Genomic DNA, 24,703 nt, shown 5'->3' on the forward strand with positions numbered 1-24,703 from the left:
CCTGCCCCAAAGACCGCGGGGGGGGGGGGGGGGGGGGGGGGGGGGGAGAGAAAAAAATTTAAAAAGAAAAGCTGAAAAATATCCTTTGCACCCTGCTATCAAGCCACACATGAAGTGATAGAGTATTCCAAGAAAACTCACAGAGATATTGACATGAGCTTAATGCACAGCATTCCTTGTCTTTCCTACAATTCCTAGTTAAACATATATCATCATAATTATTTAAGCATATGTGTAACTTTACTTTAGATCTCAGATTTTCTCATCTCCACAAAATGCCAGTTGTAAGGTAATTAAATTACGGAAATGGTCCCCCAAAATTCAGTTAGAGTCTACAGCAGTTACACATTGGTGTTTATTTGCTCATTTGTAAGTTCCTGCCCTTTTCTTTTTTTATAAACTGTGTTAAACACTTGACTTCAAGTTTTTACAGGAAGAAAATTTTAGGAACTAAACAGATTTTCCATCTTTTGTATTACTTGTCTTATCAACTACACTCAGAGTGATCACTAAGCTGAACTCTTTTGAGACATTTCATGTTCTGATTTTTATGCACTAGCTTGTTGTTAAACTTCTCTAAGTTGTGGAAAATACTTTAATGAATCAAAACCCATACAGAATTTCATGTAAAGGGATATATGTATGAAGAATATTAAATATTCTTAATGTGGAAAAAAATGGAGTGGTCAATGAATGAGTAAACAACACTAATGTATTTCTTCTAATGTCTTTTAAGCCTCTTTAATATCTAAATGATACAGATAAACTACTTTGTTTTCCTAAAAACAATCAGTTGTGCTGTCATGTACAAACAATGTTAATTGTTAAGCCAAATATTTAGAAACTTTAGCCATCCATTCAAGGACAAAAAGCTGTACTGTGTGGGCACAAATAGCAAATAAATTCTTCCCAGAGTAATATGGGAAATACATATGTATAATAAATATGTCCAGAAATTGGAATCCAGCTGGAAAAACAAAGAAGATGCAATTGCTGGGGAGTCCATTTTAAATCAATAATGCCGTTCATTCACTGAAGTCATCAATTTCAGTGGAAAACTATTGTGCAACCTTGAGGAATTTTATTACTGGACAAAATATTATTTTCTGTTTCATAGTACTGGTTAATTAATATTGAAACTGCCAGGCTTAACAAAGGCCAGTGTGTTAAAGGCAATTTTTCTTGTACTCACAAACTGGTGTGTCATAGTTATGCTCATCTCAATGAGTTTAGACCTCACTGAACTACAGTCAGTAACTGTGTAGAAAATTACATTGCATTGAAAGGCCTGAAAATCACAAAAGCACAAATGCAAATTAGTTATGGAAAGTCCATGGTTTGTGGTTTAAATGAGAAAGTTAGAAGGTTTTTAGGAAGGGACAAGCAATTTGAGAAGTGCCCTTCCAGAACAAAACATGAAATGTGATGAAACTGCCTCCCTTCTCTCATCTGGTTCCAGAGCTGACATGGACATTTGACAGTTCATAGCACCATTTTCTTATCATCTCAACTAGAATAACTTCCTGAATTTTAATCCTAATCATGTTCCTTTTAAAGGCAGGAAGAAAGGAGTTATTGCATCTGACTACCTAGCAGTATCGTCTTTCCCCTTCCAACATTCATAGAACTCTAACCAAGAAATGACAGCCAGCTTCTATTTCCTTTGTGCTGCCTTAGAGCAGTGATTTCCAAACCGTGCCCTGTATATCCAAGGAAGCGTACAGACTGCCTTGATTAGTGAAAAATTACCTCATACAAAACAAGTAAATATATGTTTCTCAAAAGCACATGTGAGTGCCATTTCAATGGAAAAACACATCTTCATCAGAAAAAATTCAGGGATCAATGATCCATGAGTGAACAAATATCGTAAACTGGCATTTCCTATCTGTAAACTCATTATCCATTGCAGAAACACAGCCTGCACAGCTAGGCTTGACAGCACTGTTTTGTGTCCTTCCTCACTGATCCAGAAACACGTCATGAGAAAACAGTTGTTTGATCAAAATGAACAGTTAGCTGCTAGCAAAGACAGGAAAAGAACCAGTCAGCTCACTGCAAATTGTCTCCTCTTGTTTTAAAAACAAAATTATTTTTTCCCCTTTCCCTAGCATTTCTACTTGTAGAAAAGAGGGAGATCTCTGCTGTAAAATCACAGTATTTCACAGGGACAGAATGCAGTCATTCATTTCTTCATGATCCCCCTGTTCTAGTGGAGTGCTTTCCTTCCAGCAGGACTTCATCTGCACCAAGTTAAATTTTCAGACTCCTAGACACAAGGGGAAATAAGCTTCCAGCATGACTCAATTATAGGAAGTTTGTTTTTCTTTGTCTCGTTAGGCTTCCTTCTGCCTGTTTAATATTTGGTTCACTCAGCTTTAATACGAGTATTTTTATTTAAGAAATAAAATCTGCAAAAATTTTGGATAAGCCCCCTGGTTTATGTAACCCAGTTTAGATGAGACACTCAGTTAAGTTTGAGACACATAAAAGATTTTCACTGTGCCTGCACAAGGAGCTTTACACAAGAGCTGGTTCTACACATAGGGAATCAAATTCTGGTTCTGTTGGCATCTGTGTGGTTTTGCACTGATACCAGCACAGATGCAGCAGGCAACAAGATGTCATATTGTTTGGCTGTGTGGTTTGCTGTGTGTCTAAGTAAGTCCTGGTTCACAAACCTCTTTACCTCAGAATAAGAAGCAATTTGTTAACACAATCTTTATGCTGATGGCCACCTACAAAAAAAACAAGGACAGCATTGTACACACTGCTTGCAGTGTGATTTCCATGTTGCAAGAGGGAAATCCTCAATCTTTACAGAACAGGACCACAGTGCACTGCCCCTGAGCTGGAGGAGGTGAGGAAAGTACCAGAAATAAAACTTATTAATAACCTCTCCTCATTTTTGCATTTTGAATCAGCTCTGCCACTTTTTGTAGCTGCTTCTCCTCCTAACTCTCTGTCTCAGCGCACAGAAGGCATTCCTCCATTGCTTGGCACCACAGTATATAAACTGCTGTGGCTGAGATCTGCCCACAAGGAAACTGGGCAAGACTTCTTACCTTGTCTTTTTTCCCTAAGTAAACAACTCCATGACATAAAGGGAAGTTATCTCTCCATGTAACCTTGCTGCCTGCTTAAACCTCATACCATAAGCAAAGTGAAGAAGTTTGATTACTGGTGAGAACTCTCAGGCTGTAGGTCTAGCACACCGTTTGAAGAGTTTTGAGACTTAGCATCTGTTTTTCAGTAGTTGATTTTCTGCACTTTGCCCAACACAAAATCAGTGAAACCACGTAACCAGTAAGATTTTGTATTGCTTCATTCCGATCTAAATTATACACCAGGTGGAGTGCACTGGAAAAACAGGCATTTGGAGCATGGTAATGTTGAAGTGATGCGCCAAAATAATACTGGGGAGCATTATACAGCTAGTCCTGTCTTTTTCCAGAAGAAATCTGAAGCTAGGTTTCTAATCATAAAACTGTTAAGAAAATATGGCATCTTTCAGTAAGTACAGAAGAGAATATTTTGCAGTAATGGTACTAAAATATCTTCAGTCTTATTTATACTGGGCCAGGCTGATCTTAAAGTAATTAATATAAATCAGGAGTAGCAACATGGAATTATTCTGGATTTGCACTGGAATAAATGAGATCACAATCTGGCCTAAACTACTAATGGGAAATATAACCCTGACCACATATGAATGCAGTTACACCACAAAGTCCTTCATTACACTTTATGGACACTGACTTCACAGTAAACTGGCTGGCACCCAGGTGAAGTGAAATTTGGCCCATTAAACTTTGCCATAAATAAATTCCTTACACAGTAAATGTTATTGGACACAAAATAGAGATGGAAAGATTACAAGGAAACCACACCATCCCCTACTCAATGCAACGTTGTTCCCTGTGCTCCGTGTTTCAAAGTCTCTGTTCATTTTGCTTTTTAATGATTCAAGCGAAAGAGCTTCCACCACTGACCTTGAAAAGCTGTGTTACAATCCAACCAGAACTGTCTCCTGAACTCAAAAGCACAATGTAACAGTTTTATCACTTTTGTTTCAAAAATAAAGCTGGGGTGCACAGCCAGTGGTTGGCCTGCAATAAGAAAAATGTTTATATCAATAGGAAACAGCCATGTATTAATGAGCAGCAGCAACATATTGGGAAGAATACAATCTCCTGACTTACAGAAATCTCCCAACAAGTGACAGTGACTGTGTTATGTTGGTTCCAGTTGACAGCCTAAGACTGTCAGTCTCTCTTTTATCTTTCAGATGTGTTTACTTGCTGATACTTGCATTATCAGGGCAGGCATTGTCATGGTAACTCAAAATTCTGTCCAGTATTCAAAAACCAGTGGAGTATAGTGGAACATACAGACCATATTGAAATGTCCTTTACCCTCAGCAGGGAAATGAGTGGTTTCTGATCATTCTCTGTCTGAAAGGGAGTAATAGCCCTTGATGAGGCAGGTGAGGTTCAGAGACAGGGCACAAAAACATCAGACAACCTGAAAAATACTATACCAGAGCAGGAGAACTGATTGCTTGAAGAACACAGTGTCATGAACTATCAAAATCTAACCCCTAAATGGATTTAAAAAGTAATGAAAGGCTAAGTAGATGGGCTACAGTAACAACAGAAAGTGTTTCCTCCCACCCTGAGAAGTATAAATTTATCTGGTGCCGAGACTCAGCAAACCTCAAAACAAAGTAAACAGGAGAACATTGTCTCATGGACAGGCAAGAGAAAGAATATGCCACTTTCTTTTTTTAAAAGTTGGAATTGGCCCATGTAGAAACCAGGGGATAGACAAGCTGGTCTAATGCAGTGCAATTCATGTATGCCTGTATCATTCTGTGTTTTTCTTCTAGCAGTTATCAGAACAGAGCCTATCATCCACAATTAAAGTGTGCAGATTCTATCCATCAGTAGCTAATTGTAACTCAGATACCCTAAATGCTTCCTTTGGTATATCCGAAACTTGAAAACCACAGGCTAAACTCTACTCCCATCAGATCTGTATGCCTACTAAAGTCACAGAGATCTTAGAATATTTGCTTCCTGTCTAAACAATAAGGTTGACAACAGCTTACATTTTGATACAAACCCACGTTGATTTCACTGTGTAAAAGATATTTCAAAAGCAGCAGAGCCTAGAACAGAACTTGGATTTTCTGCTGTACAAGTCCCATCTTCTTTGGCAGTCTGCCAGTCAGTTGTTGACAATCACAGATTTCAAACAGTCTTAAATTCAGGTCCCTTTCAAAGTCAAGGAGATGGTAAGATGTCAGTTTTTAACTCAAAAATTTGGTAAGAGAGCTGATTCAGCTAACATAAAGGAGTAAGAGTTCACCAATACTGCTCAAAATAGTAACTTATTTTCTTTTAACATATAAGCTCTGATTATTCTAATGCTTAAAGGTTCCTCTTTCAGTGAGGTGGTTGTTATTTCTGTATTTACAGTGTACTGCACAGACATCAGCAAATCACATATAAGCAAAGACAACTCTGTTTGCAACTCCATAATTTTTGGAATTATGGAGTTGCAAACAGTGGAAATTAACACTGCATTTGGATTCATTTCACTATTTTATTTCCTCAAAAATAGGTTGACAAGGGCTAGGTTGAGTTCTCAAAACTTAAAACCCACTCAGACTCTTGTAAACATTTTATATTTTTTTCGCAACGCATCTATTATAAATTATTGTAAACAGTGAGTTCCTGGAAGAAATTAATGTAAACTCAAAAAGAAATGGATTTAAGTGAACTATCATTCCCTTCTTCATCCAACCTGCCCAGTCCCTTGGTGACATTTGTCTGCACAGCTCTAATTATGAGAAGTCATGTGCCGGGATAAATGATGGCGTTCTCGGAAGTACTCATGGCAAATGGGACATGTCAGCTTCTCCTCTCGTCTCCTCTTGCACTGGGATTCACTTGAGGAGTATTCTTTTTTGTGATGTGACCGCATGTGGAAGACTAAATCAGATGTCATGCGAAAGGATAGGTTGCATTTGGCACACCAGTTCTGGGCAGCCACTCCAAAGGATGTGAAGGTGGGGGGAAGAAGAGTCAAGGAAGAGGAGGAGGAGGAAGAGGAGGAAGTGGTGGTGGTATTTTGTAACTGTCCTGCTTGCTTGGGCCATGGTTCTGAGGTATATGGGAAAACATTGCTCCGAGTGATGCTTGTCTGCAGCATCTGAGCACTACACAAATCACTGACAAAGAACTTGGAATTGAGAAGAGTGCTGCAGCACATGATGTCTGCGGTGGCAATGAAGCCAGACAGCTCCCCCAGGCTCTTTGCTGACTCACTCATAGGATGAGAAGAATTTACTGCAGCTCTTTCTGTTACACACTTACTGGGTTTGCTGAAAGCACTCTTCTGTTCTCCTCGAGCTCTGCTGGGCCAAACAAAGGAGAATGCACTACCAGAGGAGTTCAGCAACACTTCCTTTGATACTTGCTCTTTACCAAGTGTGACTGTGCCATCCTCCTGTTCTGGCTCCTGCAGTCTCTCATTCCTCAGCTTCTCTTTCATCCTCCTCACCTCAGTGAAAGCACTCTGCTTCTGCTCTAAAGCATCCTTCCTAGCTGACTGCCTCCCTGAACTAACCTTCCAGAAAGAACCAGCCAATGCATGCTCTCCCCCAACCTCTTCCTTGCCCCCACAGTTATGTTCCTCAGTCAAATTATTGGTTTTCTCCAACAGAACTGTTTTCCTGCTCCTGTTGTTCTCAGGCTCTTCAGATTTTTCTCTCCTTTCTCCAGTAAGACCATGTGCATCACCTTTACAAGCTGCCATTTTGACTTCCAAGTCCCTTGCCAGACTGTGGAAATTCGTGGCCTGCTCAGCTAAGTTGCTCTTTTCAGTTTTAGGGTTCTGGAAGTTTCTCCACAGCAGAGCATTCTTCTCTGGCACACAGAGGAAGCGGACGTGGGACAGATAGGAATGCTCACATTTAAAGACTCTGTCACATTCTTGGCATCTCAACTCTGCAGAAAGAGACAACAAGGGATGAGTTTTGCAAACATGGAATCATGGGTGGATGCAGATTCTGGCATTGACCCAAAAAACCAGAAACACCTCTTGTGCTATACAAGGTTACGCGCGGTAAAATGAATGCCAGTGCAGAATAGTTCACTCTTATTTTCTCCCATGCTTCTGTGCTACTGGCAGAAATTATTCCATTTAGACTCTCAAGACTAGATTTTATTACATAAAATGTAATTATATTACATAAAAGTACATAAAATGGCCAGTACACCATGATCTAGATAAAACCATTTAGATTTTATAATGATTTGAAGTCTAAACCCAGATTTGGGTCTACATTTCTCAACTAAGTCACTGGCTTTAATTCAGGATGAACGTTAAACACTATATATCCAAGAAATAAGAAGTTTTAGACCAGGATTCAAAGATTTTTACATCACTCTCTATTTTTAGGATACTCTGGAAGTTTAATACCATCCAAAAATGATCTGACCTTAATGCCTGAAGCCCTTACTCATGCTCATTTGGCAAGCTGTTATATAACCCTTAGGGCACACGTCTGTGGCACAGAAAATGATGTTCAATTTGAAACAATGCCAGTGATGGGCGGGAAGAATAAGGAACCCTCTTTCCTTGTGGTCTTCAGACATACTGCACCTCTGGTTCATTAGGATGATTGATTGCTCATGAACAGATGATACAAAATTCAGCAATCAACACAAACAAGGTACCTCTTAACCTTTGTAAAAATCCATGCGATGTTATTTCACAATACAGCAGTTTTAAAATGCAAGTGATGCCAGACAGCACCTGAGGCCTGGAATATATTGAAAAGTTCATGAATTTGTTGGGTAGAACTAGAAATTTCTAATTTGGGACTCAGCACAGCTTAGATCACTTTACAAGCTACAGAAGCTGAACTTTTTATAAGAAAATAAGGCTGCTGATACGGAACATTATACCTGTGAGATTGAAGTCTTGAGTCTAGATATAGTCTTTCTTGTGCAAGTAACACTCTTCCCTGGTAAATCCAAAGGGCTGGCAGTGTGTGTCTGCACAGAAACCAGCCGTATACACTGAAACCAGCTGGAATGATTAAGTCTGCTCCTGCCATGAATGTGTCTGTATTAATTTAATACTAATTTACAGACAAGCACATTACCATATGACTTTGCTAACACACGTCTTTACCAACCTACACCTTTACTAACCAATCTATACAAGCTTTGTTTAAATCAGCTAAAGGGAATGTAGAAAGAGTTTTGCTCCAGTCTACCTCGGTAAAATTTGGAGCAACTGACAGCTGGAGTCAGACCCAAGTCTGACCTGATTGACTTGATTGGTGTCTCTGTAATTTGGATTTTTACTTTTGTAACAACTTCCAGGTCAATTTCTTTTGGAACAATGAATTTCCAGAAACATCTCAGAACTTAAAGCTCTTTTCCACATTTCCACTGTGTCCCACACTAAAGAGGCTGACTGTGCTGTTTGCAATACTGTTAGGTTTGTTATGCATTTTTAAAGATCTGCTCATTTACAAGATTAAAGCTGAATACTAGCCTATTCCTGATTTCTCAATGAGCTAAAAAAGGCCTATTTCCAACTGATGCTTTAGACTTTCAGGATTCCAAGTTATCAAAGTGCATAGACTTCCATTGCATAGCTCAAAAATTTCAGCATGAATCCCAAGTGCACCATCCTCTGCTAGAAAGTACCAATGAGAATGGCATTAAGAACTGCAAATGAGTCCTTGCAGTGTGCCTGCAGCTCAAATCTCAAAGCAGAAGGTCTTTTCTCCTAGAAGACCAGCTAAGGATTTAGACATGTTTTGTATTATTACAAGACAACCACGTACTAAAGAAGATGCAGACTCACTTCTGTCCTCAGTGACCCCTGCAGTCAGCAATTTGGTACTTACCATTCTGGGTACTCTGAGCTTTTATCTCATTGAAACCCAAGAGGTTGGAAAGCTCCTCATCATACCAGACAAGCAGTTCCTCATTTTTACTGATATTCCTGGTGGAGCGGTAGTATAACTGACTGTTTTCTAGGTAAGCTTCCAAGTTCTGCTCCTTGCTATTGGCAGCCGCTTGTACAAGTCTCATCCAAGGCAGGCCTGTGGGACTGTGCACAGATGTGACGTCCACCTGTGAGACAGGACACAGAGAAGGGAAGTTGCAGGTCTCAAGGCCCAAAACAAGATTTTCATCCAATCCAAGAACAAAGCCTATTTTCTGCCTCGCACTGAGCACATATGACAAAGCTGTAAGCCAAATACATCTGCCAGTGTCACCAAATCCAAAGGCATCATAGGTAGAAGGCTTCTCCAGTGTGGGGGCTGAGAGCTCAGGGAATACAGCTGTGTGGGAGGGAGGAGGAGACACCAAAGTTCATGTGTAACCTCCCATGGCAAAGCCAGGCCTGGTATCTTGGTCAGTCTCTAGCCCTGTCCTGTGCAGACCATCCCATGGGACTGTGCCAGGTGTGGATCACAGAGGTACAGGAGATGTGATCCTCTCAAGGTCTCAATCCTTGAGACATGAAAATGGGATGTGAGTCAGGAGATGTGCGAGTGCTGTCACTTGGGGACTGTGAAATGTGCAGACCCCTGGATCAGTGCAGTATGAAACTGGGGATGAACATACACTCAGGACAGCTTCATGTGGAGTTTTTCACTGACATAAGAGGATATGGATCAGGGGGTGTAAGAAAAATCATGGTTATTTGATTCAAAACCCCAAGTAAACATCTGCATATCTGTTTGGCTAGATTATATAAAATACAGATTTTAATAATATAGCTAAGGAGCACTTATATGATCTCTTTACTTTTTCAGAAATAACATTATATATTCCCTTTTTACCTTTGCTAGATTAATTAAATTAATTTCAAGGTACCTAAACAGATAAATCTCATGAGATCAGCATTTTTTGTTAAAAAATTTCTGAGAGTTGCAAGGGGTTGATTTACTTTCAATTTGTGTGCATGCAGATATACCAAACAAATTAAGTTTAAAGATATTTCTCAGGTTGTAAGGTCAGGCACTAAAAAGTTTTAAAAAAATAATATAAGTCTATTGCTCAAATTAAATTTCCATTCTGTGTGTATATTACAGCATAGTCCTAAAGCACATAATTTTTACTCCACAGGACTCCTGAGTAATTTAGTCACAGGCTGACAGTGAAATAATTTAAGTACAAAGCATTTGGCATTGTCTTCCTCACTCAGTGTCTGACTCCAATCTTTGTTACTTTATTACACTGAATAGGGAATGTTTTTTTTCGTGATAGCTTTTTCCTTGGTGTTTACCACAGCAGATCTGTGCTCTCTGCAACATTTGAAAGACGGGGAAGATTTTCATAGCTTGAAGGCTAAAACACAGAGTGATCAAGGGCAACATTTATATGCAAAAAAACCCTAATTTTTGAAGCTCTAAGTCATTGTTTAGAAAGGAAGAAGTTTGAAAATGAAAAATGTCTAATGACAAGTATGATCTAAATTTCACCCCAAGCAATGTATAGCTCTTTGTTTTCCACTAATTGCAGGGCAGCCATTCGTTGGTGTTTGGTACCAGAAACAATATTTTGGCTAATTATTTCTCTGGTTTTAACTGACCATTACCTACTGTTAAAAGTTTGATCACATTAGTAGCTTGGATACAAGAATTAAACATTAAGAGACCCTTAGGATAAGAGTTACTTAGTGTAAGAGAGAAAATAAATTAGCATGCCCTGAAACTGGTTCTCTCTAAATGCCACGGTAATTAACAATGATTGAGAAATACAAGTGTCTGACAGCAACACAAGAACACCCACCCACACACAGTGGCTGTAACAAATAGCAATGACAGAGGCTGTCATATTTTACTTGCTGTGCTTCAGAAATACCGAGCAGCCACCCGGTGCTCTAAGCAAAGTCAAAGGGAGCACAGCTCCACCAGGAACCAGGACTCCAGGGAAAGAGCTCAGTGAGCTTCCAGTAGGTGAGGAGGAGTACCAGATGTAAGATAAGATCTGGTTGCTGCCAACTAGAAGCATGAACCAGCTATAGTTTTAACATGTGTTCAGAGAAACTATAAACCCAGAAAATCCACCCTCTCCTGGAGATGTCAATCCCCCAGATGGATCCTTAGCACCCATGTAGGAGGTCAGGCCTTCACAGCCCTGCATCTCAGTCATGGCTGGGCTGTGGAGGAATGTGGCTCCCTTGGGAAATGCTGGAAGAAAAGTGAGTAAATAAGGCTCTTCCTTGACACCCCCAAGAAGCTGTAAGGGGCAGAGGAATCAGCTGGAAAGAACTACCTGTGCCAATGGCTGCCAAGGCATCTTCTTTTCTCAAGTGTACAAACTGGGCCAAGGAGCTCAAATTAAGGTCTCCAAGAAAATGAGGGGGGAAAAAAATTATAAAATCCCCCTTTGGTCTAAACAAAAAAGCCCAAGATGATGAAACCCTTGGCTGATGAACAGAAAACCTCAGATGCAACGAATCCACCTTGCCAAATCATTCCCATGTGTATTCTGTTTGTACTATACCCAGCAGAGCAAAACCTATTTCTTGTTTTGCACTTCAGTGCCATGATGACAACACAGCATCATGATTGAATTTTGAATTAATTACTACACAGAGTTAGGAGCTTAGTGGTAGTGCCTGATTTCTGGAAGGTTTACTTTTAATTATGAGTAGTTAACAGGATGTGGGACTACCGATTGCATCTGAAACAGCTACTTGCACAGCATTTTCATGTATTTACTGCCAAAAGACAGAGATCTGAGCCAACTCAGGCATCCAATTTCATTGCTGCATAGCAATTACTTAGCTCAAGAGTAGAAAAACACTAAAGCCATCCCTCTAGAGGGCTCTTCCAATGTAGAAAACCTTTGAGGCTTTTTCTACAGTAATTCAAAACTCCCAGGAGAAATACAGAAATATTCCAAAAATAAAGCCTCATTTCAGGGCAGGTCTCTCTCCAAAGAGTTTGTTGGCCTCCTGGAGTACTAATAACACTGTCCAAGAAAGCAAACTTGTGCCAGAGACCCAAAACAGTCAGATAAACCCTGAAGCCTCTTCCTTGCTCTCTTAATTTGTTTAAAGCAGAAGTGTAGAACAGGTTATTTCCCAACATCTGTATCTTCCATATTACAGATATGCCTTGGGATTTCTCTCCTCCAGAGCACAGAAATCTTAGGCAAACATGGATCTCTCCCACATCCATCCATACCATAGAATGTGGGAAATTGGCTTCCCCCACACTGTAAAACACCTCTCTGTCTTCATCTGGACCAACGGTGACTGAAAGATATTCCAAGACCAAGAAAGCCAGGGTAAGCAGGATAAACAGTGGCTATGTAACAAAAGAATTTGGGGAACTAGAGCTTAAGAGTTAACAGTCCATTACAGTCCTGGGGTTTCTGCCTTCCCTACAGTGATTGGAAAGTGTAGCTGTAACACAGACATACAGATCTAAGGCAGCTGTAGGAGGACCATGTAAGTGGACAGCAGTGAAGTTGTGGCTGCCCAAAGTGTGTGTGGGCTAGTTGCCTGACTGCCATTGTGGTTTCACTTTTAAGGATAACTGAACACACCAGGGTAGCAGTTGCCTAGATCTGCAAATAAATGCTGTGAATGTACCACCTGCATGGATCAGTGCAATGCCACAGTCTTCCCACTCTGCTCCCACAGGACTGTCACACCACCTGATAAACATCCTTCGTCCTGACAAAACCTGAACTAGAGGTTACTAAACTATTTGTACCTCTTCCCTCCTATTCCAAGTCAGATCTGAAGCAGGTCATCAATCATCAGCACAGAAGAGGGACTTTGTATTCTTTCTGCAAAAGGAAACAGTTTTCCTTAGGTCCTGCCAGTCTACAGCTCATAAATCAGAAATGCACTGGCCCCTTCTCTTTGAAGGAGCTGTTACTTGTGCTGAACAAAACAAAAACCAACCCCTTGCAAAGTTACCTTCTCGGGGATGGTGTAACTCTTTTGGATAGGTCTAACATTAAACACTCATATTTTTCTCATACCTTAAACACATAGTGGATGTTCCGTTTATCAGAACACTTGAGAGCAATGAAAGCTACAGTGTCCAGCAGGGTGTTCTGGAGCATGCATGGTCCAAAAACAACTTCTTTGGGGATGTCTTGTGTGGTATGAACAGTAGCCAGTATGTCTGGAAAATGGTGATGCAGAAGTTTGTTGTCACTTGTCCAAAGGAATTTAGGCAAAGATGTAAGTTCCATTATAAACCTGCAAAAAAACACAAGAAATCACATTTGGCATAAATGGAAGTAGAAGATGACATCACTACTTGAAATATAAAGATTTCCAGGAGCTGTAGGTGAATTGTAAGAGTATGTCAGGACATTGCTGGCTACAGAGTTTACAGCTCTATTAACATCCACTTCAGTACAAGAAAGATTACTTTGCACAAAACCAAAAACTTAGGTTTATAAACAAGTGAATTACTCTTCCTGGAATAGGCAGTCAGTCCAAGAGTTCAACTGCTGCTTTCTACAGACAGGAATAAGAAGATTTGGGAATAAGCAAAATTTTCAGTGAGTAAAACTCAGCATACTCTTAAGCATATTCTCAGATATCCTTCTTATTATAAATAGTTTGTAGAAGTGTGAAGAAAGGTAGAGAAAGAGAACAACAACAAAATAAAGCAAGACTTTTCAAAACACATTTTGGAAAAAGCTGCCCTTTTTTTACTTGAGTGCAACATCAGTCTAGTTTCTGGTTAAGCTGCTACAAAACTAGGAATAACCTGAGTTTTGAGTCTATCGAACCAGAATGCACAAAATTTGTGGAAATTCCTGAAAAGAATTCTTTTCATTCTGCCTAAAAGTATATGTTATCAGCTGCTGTTGAGAAAATCAAATCAGATTATAACTCTTTGCATAGTGATACTCCTAGCCCAATGTTAGTAGATATTCCTGTCTTTAGAGGATAAATTTTCCAGCCCTGAATGTAGAATAATATATTTGTCATTGCAGATGCATCTTCTGCAATGTGAACCACAATCTGAGAACTCAATATGCAGCGAGGAGAAGACAGGCTTGAGTTATTTGTCATTCTAAGCCTCTCAAGGTTTCTAATAAAGATATTGCCATCTCCAGCTCCCAGCTGGAAGTCATGGAAAACCCCTCATTTACGCCATCAAGAGCCGGATGAGGTCCATTAGGCAAAGAAAATTAAAGAGAACAGCAACAAGCCCTGAAGAGGCCTTAGCCTAATAAATACTGAGATAGAAAGGCTGAAGATCTAGTCTAATCTTTCTCACTCTCTGCCAACAGAATTGATTTGTTACTCACTGACTCATGACTTAAACTGAAGTGCTATAAAGTGCTCAGGAGAGTTGCACTGATTTAACTAAATCAATTTCTAAGTCAGTGTAGTTAATTCAGAATAATTTATTCCTTGTAGGCAAGGTCTTAGACCCTACCCTAAAAAATATTAAAATATATGGTCAGACAATCAGTATGTAGCAAGCATCAGAAGGATGAAGGCCTAAACCAGACTACCAAGGCAAAGAGTGGAATAGCATACATCCTCTGTCCCTTGAACTCAATATGATATTAAAGTTTGCTTGTTTCTGATTGAATTGATAACTTAATACATGATCAGAAAAAAAATACCCCAAACCTACAAACGTAAGTGCGTAAGTCTCAAAGTGCCACCCTGGTAGCTGTGGATGCACAGAATTTGACTCTTGCATGGAAGGGTCACTTTGTGAAAAGTTGTGAGAAGGATGTGCCGTGATTACATAGCAGATGGGACAGTTACATTCAGCCTTGTGCCGAAAGATTTGGGCACTGAGGAGATCCACCTTTTCCAATCATTTGGCGAATGCACCATCTAGTGTCACATCTCAGCATAACACAGCGTCCCGTGACAAAGCAAAGCAGGACATGCCCCAGGCCCGGGGCTGCCGGGGAGCTGCATCGCCGCAGCTGCTGAGCACCCGGTCAGGCAGGAATCGTTTCTCTCAGGAGTGGGGCATCCTCTCTGCCCCCCTCTGTTCAAACTGGAGGTTAGCTGCCTCCTCAGGTACTGGGCTTGATAGGGTCTGGTCAGGGTCATGTCAGGTAGGGAGGGTAATTAAAATCTATAGTGTTGGTCTTTTACAGTGTGGGTGGAAGATGTGCTGCTGGCACTTAGAGTGGAGAGTGGGGATACTCTGCAACATCATCAGAAGAAAAAGGGTGAACCTTTTTCTACAGTCTTCACATAGCATGAGAAAACTCTTCCCTCTCCACCCACACGATTTCAGCTTCTGTTACTAAGCCAAGTTCATCAGCTGAGGGATAACAGTGAGCAAACATGACTGTACTGCTTTCAAAAATGAGCTGTTACCACTGCAAAGGGATGTGTTGCATCCTGTGGGTTTTCCGACCTGCCCTTGTTCAGGGACCTCCATTCCAAAGGACAGCTTCATCCAGGGCAATACTGGAACAAGTCCTGCCTCCTGCACAGGTGAGGGGTAGTAGGGGGCTCTCTGGTAGCTGCTGCCCTTCCCACAGAGAACTGAAATACTGACTTCCTCAAAAGTAAAGAGTGAAGCTTGAGACACGACTTGAGAGAAAAAAAACTCAACTGGTTTACTTTCTCAGCTCTCTGGCGGAGCAAAGGAAATCAAACAGATGAGCTGAAGGGAGGTCAAAGGACCATGGACAACAAGAGTAAGAGGTGAAGAGGAGATAAATATCTACAAAAGCTTCACAGGCATCGCTGTAATAGTTTGGCTGGATTGTGCAACTCAGCAGCTGCAGTATGAAAGAGGGAACCCACAGACAACCTAGGTAATGTATTTTTACAAGGCAGACTTTTTAAAATTACTTTTCAAAATGACATTCCAATGGCTGCTGCTGTTAAAGAAACTTATCTGGCTTTGTGGCACTTTTAAAGAAAGTTAACTAACATAGATTTTACCTTTGTCCTATGAGTCTGAGGAAGATGGTGCCTGGAGAATGACACAGAGGTGCCTTTTCAGCAAAGCTCAGGAAAGTTTAGCAGTATTCCAAGCCTAAATCCACATAGTGCTCTTTCAGTCAAATACTCATTGACACTGTACAGAAGTAAATCTCAACAGAGTATGGGCATGATGTTGCCAGGGGCCCCAGCAAGCTCTGCTTTTCAGTCCTGCTTTCACTCATAGCAAACCCAGAGACATCCAAGGAGTGGCTGTGTGCAAAGTCAGGTCCACCTGCTGCCAAGGGCATCTGCTGGATTTTCAGAGAGGGTCAGCAGGAGTATGACTGCACTGTGGCACCTGCCAGTGCAGAAGGTGGCTATGTAAAAGTCAATGCATACCTCACACCTTGACACCACCACCAGCGATCTCAGAATTGCTGAAATACAGCAGCAGCATCCACAACACTCAAAACAGACAGCAGAAATTAGCTGGGGAAAAAAAGAAAATCATGTGTAAGTAGGAAAGAATATAAATCTAAAAAATCTGAAATGCCCCTCAATTTGGATATAGGTTTTAACTTCTGCATGTTTTTCATCTGGTTATAATCTAAAGCCAAAATTTCAGCCACAGTCAAGATGCTTGAGCGTTTTTTTAATAAAACCTCCCTTAAGTTTTCAGGAACTTTGGACTTCATCCTGAATGAGAATTTTACACCAAATCAAGAGATCAAGTACAAACAGTACTTGATCTCTTGTTTAATTATAAAATCTGGTTTCAATGCAAATCTCACACTTTTGCCAACAGTTTTCTTAGTCAAAGGAAATTCATTAAGAACCTGCAAATGGAGTCATAATGAGAAATGGAGACGGTATACTAGAATGCCTGCCATTTTAATTTGACAGGCTGAAGTAGGTGAATCAGTCACATTCTTCCCAGTGAGTGAAGAAGAGAGAAAATTCTTAGAGAATTCGCCATAACTTCACCCATCTGATTACTCTTGTCTTAATGCCATTGATTTCCACATTTTGGCTACCTCCTTTAATGAGCAATAAATCTGCTGTTCCTCCATTTCTTACAGATTCACTAGCTGTTATATATGTGACTTCATTCCCTGTTCTTCTACTATGTAGCAAAGTTTACAGAACTCTAGCATAAGCTTCATTGTGAAAGTCAGCTCTACATCATGCAGGCAATGATATGCTTGCCTCAAACTGCCAGTGCTGGGAGTGCCACTGCTTCCCAAGATCCCCCTCATACAACATGATCCTGCTGTTCCCACTCAGATTCTGCATAAGCAATTCCTATCCCTCTGGGATCACCCACAGACATCTCTGAGACGTTTAAGAATAAAATTAATATTTATGGTGCTTTAATAGCACATTAGGCTCAGATCACCTGTTAGATGATGGGTATTCTCCATATTATATCTGTCACAGATGTGAATTCTTCATGTGGATGAGTTTAGGAACTTGCTCTTTAATGGACTCTTCATCCCCCAGAGAGTATCTGATATATGTATACCATGTCCCTGAGTGATGGATTTTGCATCTTGATTTCTGAGAAGTGTGACAGATCTGTCAAAGAACAAGGACCTATGGGCAAGCAACTCCCTATGGATTATGCAATTCTGGATGTTCCATCAAAAAGCTCATGAAATAGATCCCCACAGCAAATGCTCCCAGCCTGCTTGCCTCCAGAGCAGCACACAAATTTCTAGTCAACTTTTGGTTTTCTGAGTGTTCTTCCAAGCTGGATCTCTAAAGATAACCTTCTCCTAGCCTCTCCCCATTTCCTAGCTCTTGCACAGCATCCCATTAACTAATTAGGGCTACAACTTCTGCCTTCCTGAAATACATTTACAGAGCTTCTGTACCTCATGAGAAAAACATGTTAGCAGAGAGGATAAGAAAGGAATTTTCAGATCCCTGGTTTTCTACTGCATGGCCTTCAGATGTCACTGCAAGCTCTTCTAAGAAATATCTGGAAATTCCCAAATGTAGAAACACCGATTTGAGCAAGAACTCCCCTGCATTCTTTTTTCAGAGGACTTGACCCGATTCTCCTTGCTACAGTAACCACATTGAACTCTGGCATCGTTTGGAGCTTCTTACTGGCCATAAAGGCACTGGTAGCCCTGCTTAGTATTATGATCAACCATGCAAGTGGGAAGGAAACAAATTAATCACATTTGCAAGAGGGGAACCATTTCAGCCAGAACTTATTTAGGTAGTTCAGCTCTTTAAAAACAGCAGCAGATAATAAAAACTGTTTCCCTAAAATTAATTTGATTTTTTAAATTGTCATTAGCTACTTCTATTTCACCTTTACTTCCACTTTAACTGTAGATTAATTTGCATATAGTTATATCACTTTCAGGGCAATTATCCTAGTTGGAAAAAAAAACAGCACGGAAGCTACTCTTAAAAAATAATTAAAAGTATTTGATCCTGGAAGGCATCATACCACAGCCTCCCCAACCATTTTCTGTATCTACTCCAGACTTTCTCTGGAGCACGGGTTAATGTAAACACTATAGCTCTGCATTTCCCACGTCAACCAAACTGAAAGAAAAAAAGAAACAGAAATACTAAATACTGGAGCCATCATTTCCTTCACCTTCTAACTTACTCCTTTCTGCTCCAAAGTGTGATGGTATTTTCCCTGAAGCACAACCTGTGACTGTGCCAGTGCAGTCCTGCAGCCGCTGCCAAAACTGCCTTTGATTTCACCAGCAGGTCTGTCGGTCTGAGGAATCCATGATCAGACGCGCAGTGTCATGCACAATAAACTACAGATAATAAAGGAATTGAGCTGATGCAGACAGAGTGGTTCTGTCTGCAGCATTTATCATTTTCTGCTGTTATAAGGAACTGAGGATTCTTAACACATGAAGGAAATTTCAAGAGAATATAAAATAGAAAAGTGAGAAAATCTATTCTTGGATTTTATAATATTGCTTTTCTTCTATGGCAGGTTTTCTTCTCCCTTTATTTAAGTTGTGATCTGCAAAGGAGAAAAATCAAAACTAAAACTGAAGGAAACTGGCAGGAAATCAAATAAAAGAATGCAGAGTTCTTGTTCTAAAAAAGAATCCCAGAACCAATGAAATAAATCCTGAAACTAAACCCTGTTTCCTAAATTCAATCACAAGGTGAGAAATCCATTAAAAGCACAAAAAGTCTAAACAAGTAATTTCTTTTAGCTCACTGCAACTGCAAGACAGAGTTTATGTGCTTCAGCTTGGGTGCAGGTCAGGTCTTTCTGAGCACTAAATGATTTCTGTGCACCTTCACTGCTGAAAATCCCACACACATGAGGAAAATTATACAAAAACAACTGCAGATGCAGTTATGGGTTGCCATTCCCAGCCTTTCTGGGGTGAACAAAGCCATCTGAGGGTTTGCTACCCCTCAGACAGATATTGTATCCTTGGCAGAGTATGCAAAGGTCTTGGATTACCTTGGGAAGGAAATAAATTCTCTGAATTTTAAGAAAAACTACTCATATGTCACTCATTTCTGAGTCTCAGGTTTAGCAACATGTCCATCTTTGAGATGGACATAAGACAATACACCCTGAATTTCTCTGAGCTTTGACTATGCTTTTTCATCTTCCCATTTTTACTGGTCACAAATTTAGATCCCAGCAGTGATGCTGCAGAGAAGCAAGAGGGTGGCTGATCCAGAGGTCCCTTTCCTGCCAGTGAGCCATGTCACATCCATGCACTAAAACCAGCCCAATTAGCACTGATGAAGTAGATGAGAGAACCATAATAAAACCTGTGGAGACTGGAATTTTTTACTTTTTCTTTTTTGCAGTCCAGTGCTACAGCTGGAGCATATTTTGAGTACCTCTCTTCTCAGCTCCTCACAGCTCTTGATGTACAGCTCATCTAACATACCCCCTCTTCTCCTGGCATGATTCAGTCATGCTTGCCTGATGTCCTTACCTGAGCTAGGCATCTGGGAAGAAGCAGAAGGAAATACAACTATGCATCAAGGAGGAATTTATTGTCTGCAAAGATGAACAGAATCTAAAGAGAGTGGAATAAAATCAGGGCTGTACTAGCCTGATGCATGGAAATGGTCTTCTCTTGGCATTCTAGGCTTCCCCAGCTTTCTTTCATCATACTTCTCTGTACAGCAGCTGCACAACTCTAGCCTGACAAGTACCTAAAAATAATGAGTAGAAAGAGGGAAACTCAGTGCCTAGATTCCTCTGGAATGATCGGGAGGCAGCTCGAGGTGTGGAGCTTGGTGTCTAGTTTGAGCTTTTAGAAACTGGGCCCTTTTGGAGGTTTTATTGTGAATTAGAGACCTTTAAGTTTTGGGGGCCCTCACCTCTTTGTTATTCTATCATCATGATACCTTGAGGGAGAAATTCTCCAGTTCTTACTATTTTAAGGCTCTGTGGTCTTCGGATTGTCTTCCATCATCTGAAATCCCCAGTACATGCAATGTAAGCTGACAGCTTTTGATGAACCATCATTATATCTTGGCTGGATACCCAGCCTAGTGAATCATGAAACTGCCAAATCTTTTTATTACGAACAATCTCTCAAACTTCAATGGGAATAATGAAGAAGACAGAGCTAAAATCCCTGCTTGGAAATGAACAAATACCTCAAGCTCCACGTTTGCTTTCAACAAGTCTTGTGACATACAGGAACTGCTTGAACTGGAAACTAAATGAAAACCTTACAGGTTTCTTCTTATTTTCCCTGAGAATAAGGAAGTTGAAGTGGCCTCTCTCCTGATGCATGGTAGCTGCCACACAGACACACAGACGACCCTCTCCAAAGCAGAGGAAGATCACATCACATCTCCAAGACCATCACAAGGATGCAATTTCCAGTCTTTACCTGATGTCCAGGAACAAAATGCCTGGGATCGAGCATCACATTTAGTTTGATGAGAAAATAACTGAGATTTGAACAAGTCCCAGCAGAGTCACCTACTCTCACCCCACTGGCTCTCAAATGGCAGCCCAGCACCAAACCCTTATTTCTACTTCCACTCTCTTCCATGGCCAGAAACGTGGCAGATAGGAAAGGAATGGCTTATGCCATGCAGCTGGAAAGCCTGGTTAATACTCCCTTGTTGGCATATGGGATGCAACAATATGTGCACAGTTTCACATGAAGCCTTCTTGGATTTAGCTGGAGGTTTTGAATCTGGCAGAACACGAACAACAGGGCCACTGAGGTCTCTGTTCCATCCCTTCCACTGCTCAACTACAAGAAATGCAGTGCAGGCACTGGGAGAACTCTTGATATTTCAAACTGGACAATGAGCAACAGTAATACCATGCTGCATCCACTGGAAAGGATGAAGTACATTTATTTTCTGCAATCCCAGTGGTTCAAATAGACTTGGTCTAGGAATTTGGCTTCATGATGCACAAAATGTCAATATTCCTTTCCAGTTGGGTTGGTCCCAAGGACAGAATGAATGCTTCTGTCTGGCACTGTGTCTGATCTAATGGACCCTGTTGGATGGTACTGGGCTGTACAAGTCACTCATAAATCAGACAATCCACCTGTGCATAAAGAGATTACTACAGCTCAGTAGTCTACTGGCTTTCAAAGACTTTATTTTTTGTGTGAAGGGCTGACTCTACACTGGCTTACAGCTGTTCTGTTTAATGAAGCAGTGCATTTATCCACCACTTCACTCTCATGGTTTCAAGGCCTGAGACCTAAAAATAGGGTTTCTGTAGGATAAAAGAGAAAACTGATTTTCTGTAGGATAAAGGGAGAATGTTTTAATTCTTCAGGCAGGATTGAGGATTATCAGACTGTAAATGAACATGCAATTTCAACTGCTTATACAGTTGTACGTGCCGTACACTGTATGGATACATTTCAGTTCAGAGCTCACAGTATTTCATATTCCAGGCCTGAATTGTGCTGGTGGTCATCTCAGAGGCTTGATCTGGTTTTGCACCTGCTGCTCTGGCATTGTTCACCATTCAGCAATTGACATAATGCTCCAAAACATTTGAAGTTTGAATTTTACAGGGACATCCAAAAAGAGCAGAAAGCAAATATTATTCCATGAGATGGGGAACAAAAAAGGCAACTATTCATCTGTCATACAGTGTAAAAAGTTACTTTTGACACAGATGTGTGTACCCACTTTCAGCAAAATCCTTGACTCACATAAACAGCAGCCCTGACCACAGCAATCTGTGCTAACGCATTTGTTCTCTCATAGATCTGTGCGTTTGTTCCTTCACCCAGGCATCCATGCAGACAAAACCACCATTCCCTGTATGTAGCCACAGAAAATGGAGAAACAACAGCCAACCAAACAACATGACCCAAACACAAACAGCATGAATCAAGCACATAGAGACGGAACCAAACACAAGCAGGCTGAAACAAAATGTGTAACTTGTGAAAACAGTCATAAATATTTGCCTTCCCTCTTCATACAATTCACATTGATGTCTCTTTTTCAGAAAATTTTTAGTTACATTATCTGGTTGAATTTAAAGATATATTAAGATATGTTCCCATTTAAGAGTCCTGCTATTGGTTTTGGCAGCTAAAAAAAAAAAAAAAAAAAAAAAAGTAATATCTGTTCAAATGTTTCTTTCTGAGAGAAAAGCGTATACATGTGGTGTGTAAGCACATACATAAAGATGGAAACATATATATACACACATACATGCATTCACAACTGTACTTATAGCCATACATACACCTGGGGGGTTTTTGTGATTTTGCATGTTCATAATTTCTATTTAAAAAGAAATCTTTTTAAACAAAGATCAGTTACTTCCACATGGCTGATGCTGAAGATTTCTTCAACAGTACTAAGTGGCATTAACTTACATTAATCTTATTTACATTTGTGCTACACTCACTACATGATGTCAACTCCAATAAGAGCAAGTGACAGACCTGAAGGACACTGTGCAAGGTGAAATTGTGGGAAGCAACATAAATAACTTATTTTTCACTACAATGAAGCCAAGAAAGCTTTTAATTGAAAGTGATTTTGTAAATTAAAATAGATCTTACCTAAAATAGTTTGTTTGCCAACAAAATATTTTGTTCTTTGACCTGATGTTTATCAATAGCAATTGCAGGTAACATAAGACTGTGCTGCAGGAAAATTATATTAACAGAATCACAGCATTAAAGACATGGAAATATCCATCTGTAAATACTAAGATTTAGCCGACTAATTTCTTTTGCAAAATCTTTGGTACACTCTGTAATTCTTACACATAATTTATTTTTGTAGTTTCTCATCTGGTTATATTACATTCAGCTAACAGGATCTAAATATTTTGACTTTACATTAGCATTTCTATGGCTACAAAATTATTTTCTCTATAATATTATATCTCTGTACAGTTCCATAAGGCAGCTCTACTTTACTTTGAAATACTGGAAAATGGTTAAATACAAAGAATTCTTAAAGAATAGATTATACTTTGGTGTAGTTTATACATTAAAAAGAACCATAAATCACTCTGCTGCCAAAAGAAATCCCTCTATTCCTCTCTACTACCAATTGTATTTAATACATGGTCACAAAAGCTGTCAAGTGCTACATTTCGCATTTTTAAAAGCCAAAAATAAGGGAAAACTCCTGAGACATAATTTATTATTAAATTCTGAATTTTATGCATGACTGCAACTGCTATTTATTCGACAGCAGCTATACTAAAAATACAAAACTATTTAAAAATCTTATCTTACATCAAGTTACTATTGACATTTTTTTCAATCAGTAGCTGTCAGTTCTCAGTAAAAAAAAAAGTCATTAAAATTCTTCAAACATTTTTAGTAGACTGAATTCCTACAGAAACCTTTTACTGTAAAGATTTGCAAATTTAAATATCAATGTGACATTTTAAACTGACAGCAAGAGCAGCTCCTAACTTAAGAAATTTCGACTACATGGATACCCATGATATAAGGAATACATACAAACAGAGAATAACAACGTGAGCTATTCCAAAGTTCATCGATTTCATAAAAGCAGTCAGACCCTAAGGAAGTACCTAAAACAGCGACGATGCTCTGATCACCTGTCGAAGTTGGAAGGATGAGGAGAGCTGTAACCAATAAAAAGAGCAGCTGATGCTCGAGAGTTCTCGGCGAGAGAAGAGAGCCGGGAGGGAGGAAAAGCGCTACTGCCGGCGGGGCTGCCGAGGGGGACCCGCCTCCCCCTCCGCCTCGGCATCGCCCCCCGGCAGCCCCGGGTGGGCGCCGCCGCCCGGGGCGCCCCGCCCGGGCCCCTCGCTGCCCCACCGGAGCGGGCGGCGGCACGGCCAGGGTCAGGCACTGTCAGCAAGGGACACCCCCGTGCCCTCCCCTGCTCCCCGGCCGCTCCCAGCCCCGGGGCAGCCCGGCCCCGCTCCCGGCGGGTCCCGGCAGCGCCCGGCGGCTCGGGGAGCCCCGCGCAGGCCCCGGCCCGGCAGCGCTGGCCACGGCAGCGCAGCCGGGCCGGCCGGCCGGCCGGTGCTGCTGCCGCTTCGCCGCGCTCTGCAGAGCGCCGAGACCCCCGCCCGACCCCTCTGCCCCGGCCCCGCTCACCTGCGGGTCCCGCTGCAGGCTCCCCGCGGACGGGGGATCTGCGGCGCCGGGGGCCCCGCCGCGCTCCTTCCCTCTCCCAGGATGCCACTACGGACAAGCGCCCGCGGAGCCCTCACCTTAGCTCACCTCACCTCACCCCACCGCTGGGGTCGCCCGGCCCCCCAAGAGCCCCGCCGCAGCCCCCCGCCGCCGCACCGCCGCGGCACGCCGTCACCCTC

The 24,703-nt window shown here is 41.0% G+C and overlaps 1 protein-coding gene across 2 annotated transcripts; it reads right to left on the reverse strand.

Moving 5' to 3' along the window:
• Nucleotides 1–5,592: 5,592 nt before the first annotated feature.
• ZNF488 (zinc finger protein 488) lies at nucleotides 5,593–24,610 on the reverse strand. 2 transcript variants are annotated; one of them, XM_066190615.1, is made up of 5 exons: nucleotides 18,548–18,586; nucleotides 16,330–16,419; nucleotides 13,041–13,263; nucleotides 8,933–9,161; nucleotides 5,593–7,013 (listed from the first exon to the last, which is right to left on the reverse strand). In XM_066190615.1, the coding sequence occupies exons 3-5, from the start codon at nucleotides 13,254–13,256 to the stop codon at nucleotides 5,845–5,847; spliced, it is 1,614 nt and encodes a 537-aa protein (XP_066046712.1). In that variant the 5' UTR covers nucleotides 13,257–13,263; nucleotides 16,330–16,419; nucleotides 18,548–18,586; the 3' UTR covers nucleotides 5,593–5,844. The 2 variants fall into 2 exon arrangements, with proteins under 2 accessions (XP_066046712.1, XP_066046713.1); XM_066190616.1 differs by lacking the exons at nucleotides 16,330–16,419; nucleotides 18,548–18,586 and adding an exon at nucleotides 24,602–24,610.
• Nucleotides 24,611–24,703: the final 93 nt, after the last annotated feature.

This window comes from Chamaea fasciata, unplaced genomic scaffold, assembly GCF_029207755.1.
Source record: "Chamaea fasciata isolate MVZ Bird 193981 ecotype frontalis unplaced genomic scaffold, bChaFas1.0.hap1 SCAF_9, whole genome shotgun sequence".
NCBI lineage: Eukaryota > Metazoa > Chordata > Aves > Passeriformes > Sylviidae > Chamaea > Chamaea fasciata.